The sequence below is a fragment of the Rissa tridactyla genome, chromosome 2 (genome assembly GCF_028500815.1).
Source record: "Rissa tridactyla isolate bRisTri1 chromosome 2, bRisTri1.patW.cur.20221130, whole genome shotgun sequence".
In the NCBI taxonomy this organism is placed as follows: Eukaryota; Metazoa; Chordata; class Aves; order Charadriiformes; family Laridae; genus Rissa; species Rissa tridactyla.
The window spans coordinates 6,202,370-6,224,645 of record NC_071467.1 but is presented as its reverse complement, the minus strand read 5'-3'; the positions used below and the strand labels follow the sequence as shown (position 1 = coordinate 6,224,645).

General features: G+C 43.9%; 1 protein-coding gene across 2 annotated transcripts in view; it reads right to left on the bottom strand.

Annotated features, from left to right (window-relative positions):
- The window catches only part of COL22A1 (collagen type XXII alpha 1 chain), a 252,829-nt gene that overhangs the window by 124,325 nt on the left and 106,228 nt on the right, over positions 1–22,276 (bottom strand). For both annotated transcript variants that reach the window (XM_054193253.1, XM_054193252.1), the window contains exons 7-12: positions 21,519–21,794; positions 20,377–20,457; positions 19,654–19,767; positions 19,014–19,058; positions 13,182–13,235; positions 12,340–12,375 (exon numbers count right to left, since the gene is read on the bottom strand). In XM_054193253.1, coding sequence (XP_054049228.1) covers positions 12,340–12,375; positions 13,182–13,235; positions 19,014–19,058; positions 19,654–19,767; positions 20,377–20,457; positions 21,519–21,794 — 606 coding nt within the window. The remainder of the gene's footprint in view (positions 1–12,339; positions 12,376–13,181; positions 13,236–19,013; positions 19,059–19,653; positions 19,768–20,376; positions 20,458–21,518; positions 21,795–22,276) is intronic.

Genomic DNA, 22,276 nt, shown 5'->3' with positions numbered 1-22,276 from the left:
GCAATATATCAAAGATTTTATTTACTGCATTGCCTAGAAGTCAATTGTCCCCAAAAGGTACTTCCCCAGGAGAAATTCAGGACACCTTGTCTTTCAAGGGTCTCCGAACCCTTGAACCTTATCATGACCCTACCATAAGACAAGAAGGGTCCTTGTGAACATTCATCATATGATCCTAGAGAACAGGTGCATAATTTTTCAGGGATACCAACAGGTCTCTTTCTTTGAAGAAGCCTGATACTCCATCTTTGCATCAAAATAGGTAAAACAAGATCTGTGTAGCAGTTAATTAGACCCATAAACTTGGCACTGCAGGAGAGAAGATGCATCAGAGCTTACTGATATGGTAAACAGCTGTACCCCCATTAAGGTCACTGTAGAGTTCAGAATAGCCTGGAAACATCCTAAAGACATCAAAGCTGTCATTGGCAACCAAGATTGTGTTCATTAGCTTCATATTAGCTGCATCCCCACTGCAACACTCCTGCACTCACTGTATAAGTCATTGATGAAAGACTGGGGTGGTCATACACCTTTGACAACTATTGAACTGCTGGTTCATCTATAATCAAGACTGCCCCAAGTGGAGCACTTACTTGAAGAAAGCATCTACATTTGCAACAGAGAGAGGACAGGAGAGTACAAGGGGGAGCTGTTGTGTTTGAAATACTTTTGGCCAACAGCTAGAAGAGTTCCTCAATCAGTTGCTGAAATCTTCAAATTAAGAAACAGTCAAACGGTTTGCAGACCTATTTGTGATTGAACATATCGAAAAGGAAGTAGAAGACAACTGCAATCAGTTGGTACCACAGTCCCACCACACAGAGGAATAACTTGAGAAATAAACTGGACTACAATGGGTTGGATTCCCAGAAGCAGGACTAGTAGTTCCTGAAATTCCATTTTTCCTTTTTTGCATGGTTGGGGCAAGAGAGTCCTCAATTAAAGATAGACTTGTCAAACACTTTGAAACTTCCTTGTCTCAAAGTACAAGCTGATGCTCCTTCCTAGCATCTGCCACTGCTCAGGACCAGACAAACAGCTTGTCAAGTGCTAGAGGGAAAATGTTCATTGAACCCAGTCATGTACCATGACACTGATTAATTTATGTTCTTACTTCTATAAATAGCACACAGAAAATAGTTCTGGTCTTGTGGTTGACTTGCCACATACTGGTTGATATTTTGCCTTGCAAGAAAAATCTTTTAATTGCTTTCACTCTGCTCCTGGGAAGTTTCTGATGCTTCTGACCTCCACACAACCCTCAAAAAATTCAGCAGCTCTTAGAAGAGCACGTTAGGGCAGAGGAGTACTGTGTCAGGGTACTCCAAACTCCAGTGCTGAGCTATTCTGAAACATCTGCTGCTACTGATATTCGACATTCACCTCTTAGAGTTTATTCTGGCACCTCACTGAAATACACAGAAAGCTCTTCCTTGAGATTAACGACATCATCTAGTTCGTGATTTCCCCCTCCTTGCAGAGCCCATTCCTTTCAGTCTCTCCCTGCTGGTAAAACTTGCAAAATCACTGATCATTCTTCTCATTGCTCTCTGCAATGAGCAACATCTCTCCACATCTCTGTTTAAATGCGGAGACAGCATCCTGCCTTAAGTCTTATCAGCATCTACTTATAACTTGTGGCCTCTGCTGACTGCCAAACATACCTGAGGCTGCTCAGTCAAATCTTTGCCGAAATTATTAATCATTTTGGTCCAACCAAAGATATTTGTTTATAAAGTGATGCTGTTCCCTTGATCTTTTTCATCTCCGAGTGCATTACAAAGGTAATGATCGTTCTTCCTATTTCATTTAGGGGAACACCAAGGTACAAGAATGGGAAAAGCTAAGGCGAAGTTTCCCTATGGAGCCAATGATATAGAGCCACAAGTTAAAAATGGGTCTCCAGAGACTCAGACACTTTCACAGCACCAAATGCATCAGATTCTCTTGAAATAACAACCCATAATGGTCCACTCAGTGTTCCACAAGGTAAATAAATATTTGCCATAAAAAACCCCACATTTTCCACATCTAGCACTTGCTACTCTGTGCATGTTCATTACCTAGCAGGGTCTGAGACACAAATCACCATCTTTCTGTCAAAGCCAGAGACAACAGGCTTTGTGGACTTTGAGAGATATAAAATTTCTAGGGACTGCTTAAGAAAAAGGGTGAGAGACCCAAAAAGGGAAATGAAAGATGTCCAGGGTCGTACTTGGGCAAGCAAAGAACAGCATGAAGCACAGTGCTGCCATGGTCCCACCTGCACCTTCAGAGAGCCCATGAACAAGGCACCTGCACCTTCTCAGCCATGAACAAGGAAACAGCCCGGCAACAGCTTTGATCAGTGGAAAGGGGAAAATCTGGCTGCTTAACTAGATAGATGTGAAAACGTGGGAGGGGCAGGGAACATGTAAGAAGCCTTTGATAGACTGGTGATAGCAACTTGCTTCGTGTAATGCTTCAGCTCTCTGTGAGTCATTAGGCTCCGAGATGCACTTCACAGTGTATGCTCCAGACTGCTGGGAAAGTACAGCCTTCCAGTACCTAAAGGGGCTACAGGAAAGATGGGGAGGGACTCTTGATCAGGAAGCATAGTGATAGGACAAGAGATAAGGGTTTCAAACTGAAAGAGGGGAGATTTAGATGAGATATCAGGAATAAATTCTTTACTGCGAGGGTGGGGAGATACTGGAACAGGTTGCCCAAAGAAGATGTAGATGCCCCATCCCTGGAGGTGTTCAAGGCCAGGCTGGATGGGGCTTTGAGCAACCTGGTCTAGTGGGAAGTGTCCCTGCCCGTGGCAGGGGGCTTGGAACTGGGTGATCTTTAAGATCCCTTGCAACCCAAACCATTCGGTGATTCTATTAAAGCTTTTTCATTTTCCACCTAACAGGCACCCAATCCATACCTACCTATTGCAATATCACTCTCAGGAGCATCCCACATTCGAACAACAGTTACCAATGACAGAATCAAGGCAATCTCTTCCCCTCTCCCCCCCAGCTCTTCTATTAGAAGAAGCATAAAGTTGGAAAAAACCTCTCTGACATGCTTCCTTTCTACTCTGCCACTGGATCTTGGCAGAGAAATGCTCTAAAGAAACAAGGGCTGGAGACTTGGCAAAATTCTGGTTGCCAGTAGATGTCATTACATACCAGCAATGTACCTGCCAGCCACGGGCCAATGCTGAAAAGAAAGAAATATTTTCTAAGTTTACGTAAGGAAAAAAACCCCAAGTTACTAGTATTCTCGCACTGCTGAGAATTAAGCTGTCACGATGCACAATTACTATGTGATCTGGCTTTGAGTTGTTTATTACACTCTGCAGCTGTTATTCTGGATCACAGAAAACCACAGAATTTATCTAAACCCCTCTAATTATTGTTAAGAAAACAAACTCTATCAAACCACGGTTATTTAGTTGTGCAGAATATACTTTAACTACAGTTAAGAGGACTCAAAAATACCCAATGTGCAGACAGAAATTGCCTGCATACACAAGAGGATTCAGAACATACTTGGAGCACTAAGGCAGATACTAACATTAATGCACCTCACTTTTTAATCAGAAGATTCAGAAAAGAAATGACAGATACAAATGACTCCAGTGAGCTGCACGGCAGCCTTATGAAGTAGATGAGGTATTATTATACAGATGTTTAAGTGCTGGACTGAGAAGTTAAGTGCTAAGTGACCTTAATCAGATGAAGTCAATAGCTAAGAATGGTTCCCGAGAGAGATGATTTCCAGGGCAAAAAATAATAAGAAAAAAACCTGCAGATATTGCACTTTCACTTTCCATTACCAGGTTGGTTTGAGCTACGCTTACATTATTTTTTATTCTGCAATAAAGTAAGAAGATCGGAGTGGTAAGAACCAAACCCCAAGGAGGCAATATTTCTACAGCCACTGTCTCCAAGGAACACCAATTACTGGGCAGCTGGCGTTTTTGTTTTGTTTTCAAATTTCAGATGCAATAGTATCTCTAAACTTGGAGATGTTTTCCCATCTTGTTATTGTCAAGATGTGCTCACTGGAAGAGTGCTGACCATCGACCTGGATTCTGATGGGCAAAGGCTCCTGCTGCCTGCTCCTGCTCTTGGAGCCTTCAGCTCATCATCCCTGGGTAAATGGGGTGGCATTTACGAGTTTTGGGACTTGGAGACAATGTCTGAACATCCCAAACAAGGCCTGTAACCTCACTGGAGCACTTGCCCTGCAACGGGGCTCAAGGTTTCAGCAGTAAAAAAGACACATGCATCATCTCTTGGAGCGATAATTAGTTTTATTTGGAAGTTGCGGGAATAAGGACTAATTCCTATAAGTTTGTGCAAGCTCAGGCTCCACATCGTGCAAGTGCTCAGAGAGCACATACTCCTTCTAGAAGTTCAGGTGGTTGTTCCTGTTTCTTTGTATTGAAGCTGTTTTTAAGCTCTCCCCTTTGGCCCTTGCTTGAACCGCACCACAGCAGCCTGGCAATGCACCCTGCTAATCCTGACCCTGACTTGAAGAATCACTTTCTTGGCTTTGATTTAGACTTGCCCCATCAACCATGGACCAGTCTGGTGATCTGGACTCTTGGCTGAGCCTGGTTACCATCACTGACCCACCCTGCTCCCTTGCTTTGGGGTAAGTCCTGGTTTAAGGGTCCTTGCCCTGCCCATGGTATTGGTCCCAACTCCATCTCCCTTAGGGCACGGATGGTCCTGGCTGCACGCTGACACTCAGGGACCTGACTCTCAAACATCATTATAGCTCTGTGTGTCTAAAACACTGCTTCCAGCCTGAGCCTCACCTGCCACCACGTCACGCATTCAACCCTTCTGGTCCCAGAACGCATACCTTAAAAGTACCCAAACACAAGCTCTCCTTTGCCATCAAACCAGCATGCGCTATCAGGCTCCAGCAATGTCTGCGGCAGCTTTTGCAGGCAGAACTGTACTCATTTTCTTGTTCCTCACATTACTGGATGCTGTCCAGCCCTGACCCAGAGGCACCACGCGCGTGCTAATTTGGTAAACCCTGCTGACAGCACAGGACTGGGGTAAAAGTGTTACATGGCTCTCAGGTCAGACCTTTATTAAATTCAGCTGCCTCAGGACAAGGACAGCATAGGGCTCTGTGTGGAAAGACTATACCTAACAGGGTATATTTTCCACAGCTTTTCCAGAAGCCCTAAAAATGGCAAAAATTCCAATTTGGAAGACAAATAAGGGAAGGGAAAGCAAAGCCTTTGTTTGAAGGATCTAGCAGGCAAGATATACAAAGCTGGGAGGGAAAGAGGTTCTCCAGCTTCATTTTACAGGAACAAAGACTTGCTGCTTTGCCCAAGGTCAGCAAATCTGCTGGAGCCAAATTTTAAGCTTGGGTCTCTTGCAGCCTAGCCCAGAGCCTTAACTATCTGCCTGCTTTTCTTTTCTCTGCTTGGTCTTGCAGTCACTGCATATCTAATAAGCCAAGCCACTTCAGAGGTTTTATTCTCGTTAGAAATCCTATAATAATCCTTCTGCATTTTTATCAGAGCGAGTCATTACCATGAAAAAAACATTGTTAGGAGAATATAGACTTAATCTACTGAAGTTGTTTCTCATATTCATTGCTGCATGTGTGATTATTAGCATGGAAGGAAACGGATAAAGCACAAAGGGAAAGCTCAAATGCTTTTGGAAACGCATTAGTGAGGGAAGCCCCAGTGTAAACTATACTGAAACCTTCATCCACCACCTCTGCAGAAGGTGGGTGCTCCCGGTTAGAGTTTTCTCCTCCCACAGATTGGTTTCCTGTGGAAAAATCACAGTAGCGATCACTTGACCCAATTGTTTCATGACACCTTTTCTTGTGCTTCCTACTCTTCAACACCTACAGACAGTGTTGGCCCAAGCGCTGAGCGGACAAGGGAAACTTCTGTCCCCTTTTGGGCAACGAGGGTGTGTGTCCCGGTTTGAGGTAGAACAGCACCAATTTTATTTTCAGTAATTTTACTTTTCAGCTAAGTCTCTTCTAACTAACTGCACTTTCTGAAGTTAACTATAAACATCAGACATTATCTGCCAGAACCAGACACTGTCTGAAGAATATGCCACTAATTGGCTCTGTTCTACCTCAAACCAGGACAGGGTGTTAGGAATACTCATGAGTTGTACAAAAGTCTAAGAACAGCTACCAGCAGTTAGACCAAAAGTCTAGCTAGCTCCTGTTCCATCTGCAGCTGTGGCCTTCTGGGAGACTTCTCTAGCCTACTGTCCTGCTCCCCCCCATCACAGTTTGCAGAGACTCGCTGACATCCTGAAGCAGAGATAATGTCTTTGTACTAACTAGATGTTTACAGATGTCTCTCTTTAATTAACTCATATGGACTTTTTTAAACACACAAAATTTTAACCTCCAGAGCAGACTGCAAAGAGCTCCAATACCTACTGTATGAAAAGCAACTTCACCTTGTTCATTTTAAACTTGCCATCAGCTAGTTTGATTTGCTTCCCCTTAGCTTTTACAACAGAAGAAGCAGCGAAAAATAATTTCCTGCTGATATCTCCATTCCACTCAAAGTTTGACAGATTTTCATCATATCCTCTGCAAAGTCGAAGTTTTTCCAAGCACCTTTGCACCTTCTCACTACTGTTGGCCTTTAGGATGCTCGAAGGGTGGCTCAGCACCATTGCGTAATACTCTGTACTTTGCAAGACAAGGGCATAAGATTTTGAATGCCTCTAAGTTGGACTTTGTATGGAGGCATTAGAAGGGCAGGCTGGCTCACAATGTGGATGACAGCTCCCCAGGAATGCAGACCTCATACTCTACAGAACCTCCCCTGTCAAACACGATTTCCCTCACTTTGATCAAGAGTCATTGAAACCCCGTCTTGCTTGAATCACCCTCAAAAATGCTCTACAGCTGTTTCTTCTGCCCTCACTCCTCTCCTGCACCTACTCCTCTTGGATCAATAGAGGTTTGAAGATTTGAGTTATAACACTTGCAGGACCAGGCCATCTGGTCTAGCAAATATCCATTTCAATAACCTACAGAATAAAGCCAAATATTGCCTTTCATGGTGATTATGTTATAGAATTGGATATTTGCCCATGCCTAATAATGAGTTCAATAACATAAGTGTGTGCAAAACAAATTAATGAACACACAGTAAAGGGGCACACATTTATGAGCAGAAATATAACAGACTATATCTAATGGCACAGGGTTTAAACACTTCAAGGGCTGAAAGATGACAGTCAACAGAGAAATTAAAGACCCAATACAGAGCAGTGGCAGCTGAATCATACCTAACCAGGAAATCCACTTGGGAGCAGTTTACATGAGAACCTATAGATGCACTATGTTATTTTCTTTTTTTTTTTAAATATATCTATGCACAATTACTTGGTCTGCACATGCATGTTTCTGCATATAAAAAACATCCTCTATGAGGCTGAGATATTGAGGCCTGACAGAACACGCTGGGATGTTGCTTGAGCCATCACAGTGAATTTCCTGGTTTTCAAAGTCACACAAGACCTCATGTCAACATGAATTAGGTCTTTAGCCACAGCTACTATTATCTTTTGGTTTACCACTAATGATGTGCTTGGCATATTATGTATTCTAATACAAGCATCATTTTGGCTTTAACTTAGTGATATAACCGAGGTAATGGCCTGGACAAGCAAGGCCAGTGCCTCCGCTCTCTTCCTGGAAAAGTACACGATTTGCCCTCCAGCAAATGCCTCAGACCTCACAAAATTGCCCTACACGCAATACTTGGCAAAAGCATGATCTGGCAGGTGTTGGGCACTAGCACAGCTGAAGAGCGATACTATAATAAGGGGATGATTTTAATCTTGTCATCTTGTTCTTTTCAAAGGTGAGATAACTATTCTGTCAACACTTAGGATGTGAGCCTTCTTATAAAGGAGCCCACAGCACATGCACAGCAATGATTACACAGACTGCAGCTGTCTGAAGTCCAGCATCTCTGACCCAGTTTCCCAGCACCAGCCCATACCCATAAAACCCAAGGAAACATAAAACTGTCACAGCCAGAGTGAAAAACAAGAATTCACACTCACGCAGCCCTTGCAGGGCAGCAGTCAAACAGAAAGGAGCCATGTGAATCCTCTCTTTCTAGGTATTTTCCTACCTGGGAAGGGTTTCATTTCATAGGCTCTCTTCCTTTTTTCCTGGCATCCAGCACTGCAGACATTTGCATCCCAGCTCCCGTGGTTCTGGCTGTTTCCCTCTCATAGGCACCTCTTCTGATGCCAAGACATAGACACGGTACTCTGCTTCCACATGCAATAACGACCCACTGAATACACACCACCTGCATGGCTGATACCCCCCACTTACAGTCATACCCCTTCCTGCTGATGAGGACTTGATAATCTTAAATGTCTTTTCCAACCTAAAGCTCAACACGAGCCAGCAATGCGTGCTCACATCCCAGAAGGCCAACAGTAACCTGAGCTGCATCCCCAGCAGCGTGGCCAGCAGGTCGAGGGAGATGATTCTGCCCCTCTGCTCCGCTCTGGTGAGACCCAACCTGCAGTGCTGCATCCAGCTCTGGGGCCCCCAACGTAAAAAGGGCATGGACTTGTTGGAGCAAGCCCAGAGGAGGGACACAAAGATGTCTGGAGCCCCTCTGCTGTGAGGACAGGCTGAGAGAGTTGGGGTTGTTCAGCCTGGAGAAGAGAAGACTCCAGGGAGAGCTTAGAGCCCCTTCCAGCACCCAGAGGGGGCTACAGGAGAGATGGGGAAGGACTCTTGATCAGGGAGTGTAATGATAGGACAATGGGTAATGGTTTCAAACTGGAAGAGGGGAGATTTAGATTGGATATTAGGAAGAAATTCTTTACTGTAAGGGTGGTGAGACACTGGAACAGGTTGCCCAGGGAAGTTGTAGATCTCACTGGAAGTGTTCAAGGCCAGGCTGGATGGGGCTTTGAGCAGCCTGGTCTAGTGGGAGGTGTCCCTGCCCATGGCAGGGGGGGGTGGAACTAGATGGTCTTTAAGGTCCCTTCCAATCTAAACCGTTCTTCAAAGGCTCACTTTTGCACCTGAAGTCTGACCCTGAAAATGATCTTTTGTGTTCAAGAAAAGTTATACACACAAACACATCACTGAAGCGAGCAGCTCTGGTGCTGGCACGATCGGTGCAGTGCACAGAGGGAGTTCCTGAATGAGGGGAACCTCAGGGAAGTGGAAAGGAAGTGGAAAGCCTGCAACTTGTGGGACAGTGGCTGATGAGACCTGGGCAGCGCCAGGAGCAACAGTGGCCATCTCCCCAGCCCCCCATACCTATAAAAGAAGCCCCTGAGGAGCACTAGTGACCAGGAGCACCATGACTAGGGTGGACAAACAGGCCACAGCATGGCAGCAAAGTCTTGGGAGTCTGGAGAGGTCACGGTCAACTGAAAGCTAGCACGTGTTGTCCGAATTTTCAGGAAGGGTAAGAAGGAAGACCTTGGTAATTACAGGCCTCAATCTCACTTCAGTGCCTGGTAAAATTATGGAAAAAGTTATCCTATGAGTTATTGAAAAACACTTGAGAAACAACTGAGTCATTTGTCATAGCCAGCACGGGTTCACGAGTGGAAAATCCTACTTAAACAACTTAATTTCCTTTTATGAGCAGGTCACCCATCTAGTTCACCAAGGGAAGCCAGTAGTTGTGGTTGGGTTTGTATTTTAGGAAAGATTTTGATACTGTCTCTCACACTATCCTTCTGGACAAAGTGTCCAGCACACAGCTAGACAAAGTCCATAACACGTTGGGTGAGCAATTGCCTGACAGGTCACGCTCAAAGAGTTATAGAAAATGGGGTTACATCAGGCAGGTCACCAGGGGGGTGACCCAGGGCTCAATTTTAAGTCCAGTGCTCTTTATAATGCTTTTATAAATTATCTGGACCCAGGAATCGAACGTATGTTAAGTAACTTTGCTGTTGATACTAAACTAGGAGGAGCTGTGAACCCCCTTGAGGGTAGAGAGGCCTTACAGAGAGATCTGTATAGACCAGAGAGCTAGGCAATAACCATATGAATTTAACAAAAGCAACTGCCAGATTCTCCACCTGGGATGAGGTAATCCTGGTTATACATACAAATTAGGGGATGAGAGGTGGGAGAGCAGCCCTGAGGAAAGAGATCTGGGCGTTTGGGTTGGTGGCAAGTTGAATATGAGTCAACAGTGTGCCCTGGCAGCTATGACCTCAAGGGCAAGACTTATGAGGAGCAGCTGAGGTCACTTGGTTTGTTCAGCTTGGAGAAGGCTGAGGGGCGACCTCATGGCAGTCTACAATTTCCTCAAGAGGGGGCAGTGGAGTCGGGGGGGGGTGCTGATCTTCTCTCTCTGGTGACCAGTGATAGTTCAGGAAGAAATGAAATGAAGCTGCATCAGGGCAAATTCAGATTGGACATTAGGAAAAGGCTCTTCTCTGAGAGGGTGGTCAGTTACTTGAATAGGCTCCCCAGGGAAGTGGTCATGGCACCAAGCCAGTCAGAGTTCAAGGAGCATTTGGATAACACTCTTAGTCATATGGTTTAGTGTTAGGTAGTCCTGTGAGGAGCAGGGAATTGGACTCGATGATCCTTATGGGGCCCTTCCAACTTGAGATATTCTAGGATTCTATAACTCTATATCCCCAGGCTCCCTTTTTAATCAAGCTAGCAATGTACAGCTGATATAGCTTTGCTCTCCATCAGCAACAGTACGGACATTCAGCCACTGGGCAGACAGGGAGCACAAACACACCGGGTACCAAATATACTTCCTTCACAGATGAGGACAAGCTGCCTCGGCTGGCAGAAGTACCAAATAAACAAAACAAGCTGGCCATAAACTCAGGGATCTCCGTGCCTACACATTTGTTTGGGCCAGTAGATGTTTGACTATCCCAATCAAAGAAGTTCTGCACATACTGTGGGGTCTTTTTATTTTCTCCCCTCCAATCCAGACTTGCAGAACAATTTTTCTAGGCATGACAATAAGACAGATGGAGAGATGTTTTCCGACACTTTTCTGCAGAAATCAAAACATAAGAAAACAAGAACTTGCTTCAACTGCAGCATAGCTCATATTGTAAACATCATGTTTCCCATCAGACTGCTGACTCTCGCCACCTGCCACACACGAGCTGGTTTCCAAAGGCTGAATCCTGGGTCTCAAAGGCTAAATAGTGGCTGTCAGTGGGAGGACTGCAGGAAGATGGATGCAGAAACGTGTGCTTTACAGCCCCCATGTCTCTAGCCTGGCTCGATAATATTTCCTGCCATGAGCAACCCTCATTTAGATTGTAATTTCACATGATGCATTACCACTATATACAATCAATATATCATAATCACAGAAAGAACAAATGAGAAGATGCAATGGCCATAAAAGCCATGTTCTCACTAGTGTGGCATTTTTCCTTTCAGACCACAATCCAATATTATTTGAAATTTCCCGAGCAACCAGGTAGCCACAGACTCCCTGGAAAACAGCTCCACATATTCCTAATCCCATTTTCAGTATGAACCGTGACTTCTTCCTTAATACACCCATCTGTCTCCTAGATCCTCTTGTCAATCTTTTTCCACTATTCCCCACAACCTGAAATTTTGTTTTGATGATAAGAGAAACACCCTCGGGTGTGACATGGAGCTACAGAGAGAAAGATCTACTTCTCCTCTGCAGTCTCATTTTGTTGTGGGGAATGGGAAGTTTGCAGACAGAATTGTTTGGAAATCAACATCTTTTTTAATGTAAATTAGTCCAGTCATGCTACTTGTTTCCCATTGTTGATCACCATTGAACATATTTTCCAAGACAGATAACCTAGTAATTTTCAGTGGCTATTCTGTATCCTCAGTTTTAACCTCCAAGTCTTAATACTTTGTCCTGCCTAATATTTGCAGTAAGAAAGTACTCCTTCTTTTGTCCTTCAGGTTATTAATGAAAATATCCAATTAAAAGAAACAGTGTGGCAGTCTCTTCATGACCCAAATTTGAAAATTCAATAAACTCAAAATTATACTTTCCATTTGTTTTGCATCCTTCCAGCCAGTTGCTTTACTGCGTTATCCTCCACGAACTCACAAAGCAAAGATTATGATTTCAATTTGATAGCATTTTTCATGGCCAATGCACAAAGGAAACTCAACACAAAGGGGAAAAGCAGTAAACACTCAACAGCTTTTCTGCAGAAGGCAGCATAACACAATATCAAGGTTCCCCACAAAGACACAACTGTATCACATCTCTTACACCCTGCGCACTCCAAAAATCAACCTTCAAGCTACAGAGGGAAACAGCAAGTGGCTCCCGTTTAATTAGTCCAATGAAGGATTAGATCTTACCTTTTCTCCCTTTTCTCCTCTGCCATAGGCTCTGCCCTAGAAATGAAAGAAGAGGAGAAAAGGTACATTTGATAGCAAGTAAGTCAAACACTAATAATACATATTTCCTGTTTTCCATGTTCTATATCTGAGATACGTCTATCTATCCATATATATCACACGCACGTATACAGATATATAGACACATGAGTCACAGGACAGCTACTATAGGGAAAGTAATTTTCTTTGGGCATAATTCCTTGATAATAATTCAGTGACAAATTAAAACAGAAAACCTATCCTTAATTCTCCTACTGCAGCCAGGAAAACATCTTATTTTCTATTCAGGGCAGAGTCTGATATTACATTTCCAAAATCAAAGATGCCAACAACCCTTATTAGAATGAATTTTACATAGGGTTAAAGATTTTCTCGCCTAAAAACTCAGTCTGGCATTTGCATTAATTGCAGCTGGGGAAAGCTGTATCTTGGTCATCTGAATGTAAAAGAGTTGAGAGAGATTTGCATCTTCCTTGTGTCCAGTTGCCTCATACTGTCCCTGCTGGATGTGCAGCTGTGCTATAATCAAGTACACCCAAGTTACACATTTTAATTAGAAGGCAAATACTAAGTCAGTTATCAGCTGTATTCAGGAATGAACCCACATGTTTCTGCCCCCCCCCCCCCAAGAAATGCCATTGGGTGCCAGAAAGATCAGGTTTTCCCCGGAATAAAGGCCCAGCAGAGGGAACACATTCAACAGGGCACATTGACATTGAGAGCAAATTCTCACCACAAAGAAGAATACAACTACTTGTATTTCCATCTCCTTACATAAAATCATTCTGGTGTTTTGTACTCACTGGCTCTCCTTTTTCTCCTCTGAGTCCAGGAAACCCTGGGCTGCCACTTTCTCCCTTGAAAAAAAAGAAAGGGTGTTAGTACCACAGAGTTAATTCATTCCTTTCTTGACCGGCATAGAAATAACAGATGAGATTTCCTCTTACACCTCCATGTTGGACTCGTTCGTGAGGTGTACCACATTATTCTTTGTATTTTGCAGTCAGCTTTCCATTGCTTTGATTTTTTGGGAAGCAGTGCAAGAAGGGTTTGACTGAGACTGTGGACAACTCTGGTCCCACCAGTCTCTACTGACAAGATCCCAGCTCCTGCCATAAGTACCGGGTGTACCTCATTGCATCTATACCGACTTGAATGCCAAGTTCTCAGATTGATTCTATATTCTAGTTTTTACATGGAAATACTGCTAGAAGCCTTCAGGGTGCACTGGCAAGGCAGAGAGCTTTCTCTTGTGAGGTACTTCAGAAGTCCTTACTTTCTATTAAGCCAGGAAGGACTTGGAAGGGTGGTTTGCGTGTGACCTACAGGGTGCACACCTAAAATACGGAAAAAATAAACCTGTCAAGATTTCAGAGCTGTTTTTAAAAAAAATTCAAACCCCATTGTTTTCATTCATGCTAAATTTTCACGCTAACTCCTCCCTTCCCTTGCAGAACTATGCAACACGCACAGAGCTGATCTCCTTCCTGGCTCCAGTGGAAGAGAGGGAAGGGAACACAGAAAAAAAAAAACAACAGTTGGAAACATACAAATTACGATGGGTAGAGGAATGGAAGCTGGAGAAGCAAATACATAGGGAGGAAAAGAGAAAAATGGTCAATTAAAAACCAAACAAAACTTTCTCTCCACTTGTCTCCTAAAAAGGACAGGGGTGAAAGGGATAAAGACTCAAAGAAGATGCGCCATTTCATAAATATTAATCAGATACAGAATTAAAAGCGGTGCCAAAACAAGCAAGTGCAGAAAAAAAATACCTGCAAAACATTTTCATATACTGCTCCACAGTCACAAAACTGGACAAAGGACCAGCTGAGGATACACCCATTACTAAGATTGGTTTAAGGCTCTATGCAGTGCTGCCAGCAGTTCCTTCAATTCCTCTAGCACCAGGAGCTGCCAGAGAGCAGGGGGCTCTGCCCACACACCTCTACCTGTTTTCTGTCTGACTCTCACCCAAAAGGTACATACCAGAAACATGCGGTGCTGAGCTCCCCATCCATCACTAACAAACACAATCTCATCACCTATTTGTACCTTCCCATCATCTTTTGCTTGTAGGGAGTTTAGGCACCGTGGACTTCAGTGTAGACGTGGCATCACGCGGAATAAGTTTCAGACCTGGAGCAGGACCTTCCAGTACCACATGAACAATAAGTCCAATGACCCCTGTGCTCCCCAAAACCCCCCAACTGGACCATAGTGGGATTTAATTTTGTGGCTCTATTCAATTTGTCCCGATCTATGCCCCCAAAAACGTGCTTAGCTGCACCAAACACTGAAACATTTGTCGGGATTGTGCTTTCTTTTACTCAGATGAAGAAAGGCTTTTGAAAGCACAGGAACTATGAAAGTTTCTTTCTTTAACCTTTATCTTTTTTTTTTTTGCCAAAAGAAAGAAACTTCGCAGAGCAAGTAGCATAGATGCAAAAACAACGTCACAGTCAATTCAAGTAGGCTGTGGCAAAATTCATAAAGTTTTTACGTAACCGTCTCTTTTAAGTCACTTGAGGTACATCAGAACTCTTTTCTAATTTTGAGAAAAAAAAAAAATACATCGCACTAGAGCACGTCTGATACACTGGACTTCACACACTTCCCACAGGCAGGTAAGCAATGTCATTTCTATGCTGTGGACAAAAACAGATCTCCCAGAAAAGTGATCTTCTCTAAACTCGGATCAACAGCAGTGCTGGAAGACAGCAGAAGCCTGTTGACCACCAGCCCAGCACCCCAACCAGCCAGGCCGGCTGCCTGCAAACAACACAGCATGCAGAGCCACTACGGAAGGAAAATAAATTAGACTGGGCTGTTGCTAGCATCTAAAATTTATCAATAGGACACAGCTTCAGGCATGTTAGCCAGTTCTTCCAGAGCTATTTCCTGCCTCACTCTTCCCCAGTACCATCCTTTACTGTATCTCCTTCCAAAACATGTACGCTGTGTCTCCGTACATTATTCCGCAGTTTGGCAGCATGGATGGTTGTGGCAGACGTGTTCATCTCTGTGGGATTTTTTTCCCTTTTTCTAACAACTGCAAGTGCTCCTGTTTTTCCCCTGCCTTTGGTGACATAAATTAGAGAGGAACAGAAACTCATTATCTTCCTATACTGGTTATACACTTCAAATAGTTCCGTTGGTCAGATGGCACCAGAAGAGAAGCCTGTCCAAACCTCCTCCCCTAAAAGGAGGAATATGCAATGGGAGCTCAGGATAGCAGAGCCTGAACATCAGTCTCTTCGTCTTCAACTCAGATAGATGACGGCCACATTCACTCTACTTCAGACCCTCAAACTGACTTTTTTTTAAAGAAAACAGAGACAACCATGTGGCCATTATTCCTTCTTTGCATAAAGAGTGAAAAAGCCACCAGCTACCACTGATCTATGGAAAACAAAACAAAACAAAAAAACAAACCCAAAAACTGTCATAGCGTAGAGAAGGAGCTTCACAGTCCTCCTGCCTTTGTCAGCCTCTCTAAAGAGCCCTGTTTTGGGGTGTTTTGTATTTTTAACACTACCATCTCTCCCTATTAGTATGCCCTGGTGGGATTTGTTTCTCAGGTGGCTCCCACCAGCTGTGCGCTGTTTTTCTGATACAGCTGAACCAGCTGCTTTCTTGGGTTCTTATATGACCATATAGTCTCTCACAGGGCATTTCTCGCTGTCAGCATGTAAAATATGTTTGGATAATGCTCAAGTACCTGCAGCCCTTGGGCCCCAGTTATTTAGGCGTAGATTTCAGATTCGCAATTCATCACAAATAGGAGATGCTCAGCAGCGATGTTGTCTATAGAGAAAATGATGAATTTTGACTGGGAGTCCTGATGTCACAGAATCACAGAATGGTTCGGGTTGGAAGGGACCTTAAAGATCACCCGGTTCCAACCCCCTGCCATGGGCAGGGACACCTCCCACCAGACCAGGCTGCTCAAAGCCCCATCCAGCCTGGCCTTGAACACCTCCAGGGATGGGGCAGCCACAGCTTCTCTGGGCAACCTGGGCCAGTGTCTCATCACCCTCACAGTAAAGAATTTCTTCCTGATATCCAATCTAAACCTACCCTCTTCCAGTTTGAGGCCATTACCCCTCATCCTATCATTACACTCCCTGATAAAAAGTCCCTCCCCATCCTTCCTGTGGGCCCCCTTTAGGTACTGCAAGGCTGCTATAAGGTCTCCCCGGAGCCTTCTCTTCTCCAGGCTGAACAACCCCAACTCTCTCAGCCTGTCCTCACAGCAGAGGTGCTCCAGCCCTTGGATCACCTCCCTCAACCTGCTGGCCACGTCACTCTGTTTCTACCTTTTTCTGACAATTTATTTCCTTATTCATTTGCTTACTCCAACCTGTCTCTTTAGTCAATGAATGCTTGGTCTTTTCTTATGCTATAGAATCATGGAATTGCCTAAGTTGGAAGGGACCTTTCAGATCATCTAGTCCAACCATCAACCGAGCTCTGACAAAAAACATCACTAAACCATATCTCTAAACACTATGTCTACCCATCTTTTAAATACCTCCAGGGATGGCGATTCCACCACTTCCATGTGCAGCCTGTTCCAATGCTTGACAACCCTTTCAGTGAAGAAATTTTTCCTAATACCCAGTCTAAACCTCCCCTGCCACAACTTGAGGCTGTTTCCTCTTGTTTTATCACCTGTTACTTGGGAGAAGAGACCAACCCCCCCCTCTCTACGCCCTCCTTTCAGGTAGTTGTAGAGAGCGATAAGGTCTCCCCTCAGCCTCCTGTTCTCTAGATTGTACTCACTTGGCATGTTTCAATCAAACTTAAGACCATAGTAGAGATATTATGAAACTAGGTTTTTTAGTGTTTCTTGAAGCCCTAGCTCTTGGATTGAAGTAGCAAATGGAAATCTTTGATATTCGTTACCTTAGAAAAGGTTTACAGCCCTTCTCATTACACAACAGCAAAGCTTTGAAACACAGCTCTTGCACCTTAGAAATGAGGAGCCAAGTCGAATGATCCTAAAACATATTACAACGACATAATGCAGAAGCAACCCCTTTTTTTTTTTTTTTTAATGGGACCTTACTCTTTCCCCAGTAAAGTACCAGGTGGTGATATTAAGGAGTTGGAAATAGCCTTCACTTTCCTCCCCATGGCCAGCATTTTAGCCTGGCTTGCTCAATAATGTTGCAGAGAGAGAGGGAGGAAGAGAGAGATATTAGTTCCTGCACACAGAGCAGGGACTGTGACAAGCCAGTCCTTGGCAATTGCGATGCAAGAACTGCTGTCAAGGATGGTAGACGTTATTTAATCACAACATCTTTCCAAGTCAGGAGCAAAATCTATTACTTGCCTTATTTAGCAGATAGAGAAGCTAAGTCATTTGTTTCAAATCATCCCATTTGTACCAAATTGTTTTCAGAGCCTGGATTTAAATGGCGTCATCCCCAGTTCCCTGAGACGGTGACACAGTCCTACCCTGGCTGTACACAAGTCTCGGATCACTACAGCCAGGGAAAAGTCACGCACATCTGCAGAGCTCTTCAGCAACCCACCTGCTGAGTAGGACAGCCATTTCCAGATCTGTTACAGAAAACCCACCGATGCTGTGCTTAGGTATACACTATTTTATATTCAACTAGTACCTCCTGCACCCCAGCAGCGTGCCATGTTACATAGTATGGACATCCTCACCAGCGCATAAACCTTGTCAAAGCAATGAAAGACAACAGGATATTGCTGCAGGGTGCTTTTATTATTATCATCATCGTCCTTCTGCAACCTCCTCACAACAGTCATGGCTCTGCCATTCTTCAAAACAGCCCATCATTATTTCAGCTGTCACAGATTAAAATAGAAAGCTGCTATTTATATACACGTGGAAGCATAAGGAAACATTTTCTGCAGTTTCAGTCAGGCAAATCTGAGCATTAATGCTCCCGTGTTCTTTCATGCCAGCAGAAAACATACTCCAAAACACATTTCCTCGTCATCCAAAACTTCTCCCTGCAGACAGCAGACCAAGCCTTGCCAAACACTTTGCTGAGGATGTCTGACCTTCCAAGAACCAGAGATTTCTCCTTTCCCTCCGCACGCTGTTTCATAATAACTGAGTAACCTTTGGTGGGGTGCAATTTGTTTATTCACCAAACAGGTATAAATTCAGTGACTGAATTTGTGGAAGCGATTCAGATGGATATAGTTTTGAATACAAATTGTTCAAATTTGAATACAAATTGAGTGTGACCGGGATGCTGCTACCTAACCTATGGGTATCTAGTACGGCTAAGCAAGGCACAGCGCAGAAGCAGCACATGGTTTTCCAGGTGACTTACCATAAAAGCTGTGCATGACCTAGTGAATAACACTGACTTGCAAAAATGCCAGCTTAGAAGCTCCAGGAAAAAATTTTGGAACACAGTTACCCTAAGAATGACACAAAGCAGCAACAGAGAAACTCAAATGCAGGCTGAAAGCAAAGATACAAGACGACCAGTGTCTCCTGCAGTTCCAGGATTATCCAAAACTATTGAACTCAGTCATATGCCAAATTGACTCTCATTTCTCACAATCTTCAACTCCTCAACTTACTCTGAAACTGTTTTGTTGTTGTTTTTATTAAACAAATGAACTAAACACAAACTACTGACCTTTTGACCTTTAGGACCTTCAGGACCAGTTGGACCTCTCTCCCCCTAAGACCAAAAACCACATGATTAGTCAGACTGATCATCTCATTATATAACAAACCGAGGGACCCAATCCTACAACAATTGAGGACAACAAAAGTGTTCTCAGGTTTTAGTGGAGAACACAGTAAAAATGGCATGCCCTCCAGAGCAATGACAATGAAGCTGGCTTCTCAGAGGACTCAGTCACAGGCAATATAAGCAAGCACACTGCTTTTAAAAGTTTTGAGATTTTTTTCGATGTGGCTATATTTACCTCCAGCATCTCTTCCTCTTTGTTTGAAAAAAGGATGCACACAACTGGGCTGGGTAAGAATAACTGCTTTGTTTTCAAGGTTATTACCAGGACTACCAGCATGATCAAAATCACTGAATTAGGTAAAGAGAAAACACCTGGGAAGACTGCCATTACCTCTGCAGACATCCCACCTGTGAATAACGCATGCCTGGCTCTTTCTGTGAAGTGCTTTCCACCTCTAGGTCCTAAAGTGCTTCACAAACCAATACAGCCCTTCTTACAACCCACTTGCACGGTGTCATACCCCTATTTCCAAAGCTATCCAGCATAGCTCAAACGAAACACACTCATCTCAACACTCACCTTTTGTCCAGCAGGACAGGAGCAGTTGAAAGTCTTGAGGTGGCCAACTTGCTCGTTGCCAACAGTTGGCCTCACTTCCAGGGGAGGTGGTTCCGTCAGGACCGTGACCTGGCACTACACCCAAACACCCAAGGTCACGACAAAGCCTTCAATGCTAGAAAGGTTCCTCTTCCACCCCCTCTAGAGAAACTGCACAGGCATTACTGGATAACGCACAGCTAAAAGAGTCCTAGTGAGGAACGAAATCCCACAAAAGCCATTCATTCAAGGAATAGGGAAAAACGTGGCAAAATGAACAATGAATCTCTTTAACCAAGATTGAGGGGAGAAGAGCGAAAGGAGGGTGGAAGTTTCTAACAAGAGTTGGGCACAGGAAACTAAGCAGCAACTGGCACCGTTTTAGCTCTTCCCAAATAAAACCAGCAGGAAAGATGTTGAATATTTCATGCTGCTTTTCTGTTATTCCATCATCACTTCAGGGTTTTGTTTCCCCTGACAGTTTGACAAGGAAAGAGCAACTTGGAAACTTCTAATTCCTCATACTCATCCCTCGGCAGTGGTCCCCTCCTGGCGCTGATACATTGCCAAATGCCTACTTAGGTTTCATTCACCATCATTAAAAAAAATTATAATCCCACACTGTCATATATTCCCTGATTTATGTAATAGATTTCAACGAAGAGTGTTCATGTGAAAATGAACAAATGACAAAAAGAAGCTTACAGGTCCAGAGGGAATGTCACAGCAGGTCTCCAGCTCAGCATGCCGAGAATCACAGTAAATAACCATCCGCTGAAGATCAAACTGGAAGACAAAGTGAGGCAATAGTCTCAGAGACACTGAATTATTAAAGACCACATATCCTTTTGCTTGGATACAAATAGTGCAGACGAATACAAACAAAAAACAGATGGGGCTAACTTCATAGTGATTCTATGGATCCTGTAGTCAATATCTCTCTCGCCATAATGGACCAATATCTCAGCGTGCTCCAAGAGTGCTGATCTAATGAGACCCTGACTATGCCTATTAAAATTCTGGTGCAGGTTTTCATGCAAATAAGGAGGCATGTTAATCCCCATGTCCTGGCCAAATTTCTGTCTGAAAAGACATACACTGACCACCTCTATCCTTCCCAGAAATTCATCTAGACATAAAGTTTGTTTTTTTCCCCCGTTGTGCCTTGTATCTTCTGACCATTTACCCCTGCAGGAGAAATGCTATTAGCACATTCAATATGCACATTCTATCCATTTTGCACAGCACAGAAAAATTTGACAAGTTTCAAAACACCAAATAATCATGGGTAAGTTATACTAGGTTAACACTGCTACTGGACAATCAGGTCCAACCTGCAGGTCTCAGCTTTGGTTCAATTAAAGCAATAGTCATTTCATATCAGGTATCTTTTCTGAGGAACTGAGAATATTTCATGAGTCTCCTGAGTTAACAAGCTTTCTTTTTTTCCCCATCTTTTCCTATCACATGTGGAAACATTCATAATGCCAAGATCAAATAGCAAAAGACTTTTATGTGTGTAGTTCGGTACTCAGTTTGATGGAATTTGTGGATGATTTTGTCTCTGATTTTAACTATAGCACATTCTGGGACTAGACAGAAAGATGAAATGGATTTCTCATTTTTAACCCCTATTACAGAGGTACTGACAGTCTCACATAAAAAGACAGCAAGTCTCGCACATGATGAGATGCCAATCTCTCTTAGCAATGTAATACAGGTAATGTTTCAGTGATGCTACTTCAGAAAAAGGGTCAATTACAACCTAATCCCCCAAACCTCATTCACATCCTGCAAACCCAATGCTGAACATTACCCCAGCTCTAATTGGCACACGCAGTACTTACATCAATGGGGACACTATCATACAAGCGTTTGCCAATCACAGTCTTTCCTTGAATGTCAATATTTTCCCTGTCTTCAATGGGCAGCATCTGCACCAGTCTGCAGTCTATGTAAAGCGAGACAGCCTTTGACTGGATGCTGAGGGCAATTTTGTGCCAGCTGCGGTCAAAAAGATCACTGACTCGTGCATTTCGGAAGACCACTCTCACAGCATCCTTGGTGAGCCCAACGGCATTGTACTCCACAGCTTTGTTCTCTCCGTCCAGTCGGATTGAGACCTACAAGCAGAAAGAAATTACTTTGTTAGTAAAGTACCAAGCCTCCTCCTTCCTCCTGCTTGCCTTCCATTGCGACTGACACGCCAAAGTCGGGGAGGGTACAACACAGGGTGAGAAGCCCAAGGAAAGCGCAGAGGACAGTGTTGTGTGAGACGTGAAGTTGGACAGGGATCCTACACCTGTTCTAGTAAATAAGATGGGGCAGGGCACAGGCTTCGGTGCGGACCCATGACCATCTAAAGACTTCTCTTGTGAGTACAATCCTTGGCATGGTTTCAGCACTTGCCACCTTGATGCCTCCCAGGCAATACTTGGACATGGCTGGGTGGTAGCACACCATAGGCATCTACCCACTGGCAGAGACAAAGCTGAGACTGTTTTGGGTCCCTCTATCCTGTGCAGTCCTCCACCCCTTGTGTCCAGCTCTGTCCTCTTTAGTACTCATCACATGTCCTAAACCATGCCATGGGGCATGGACAAAT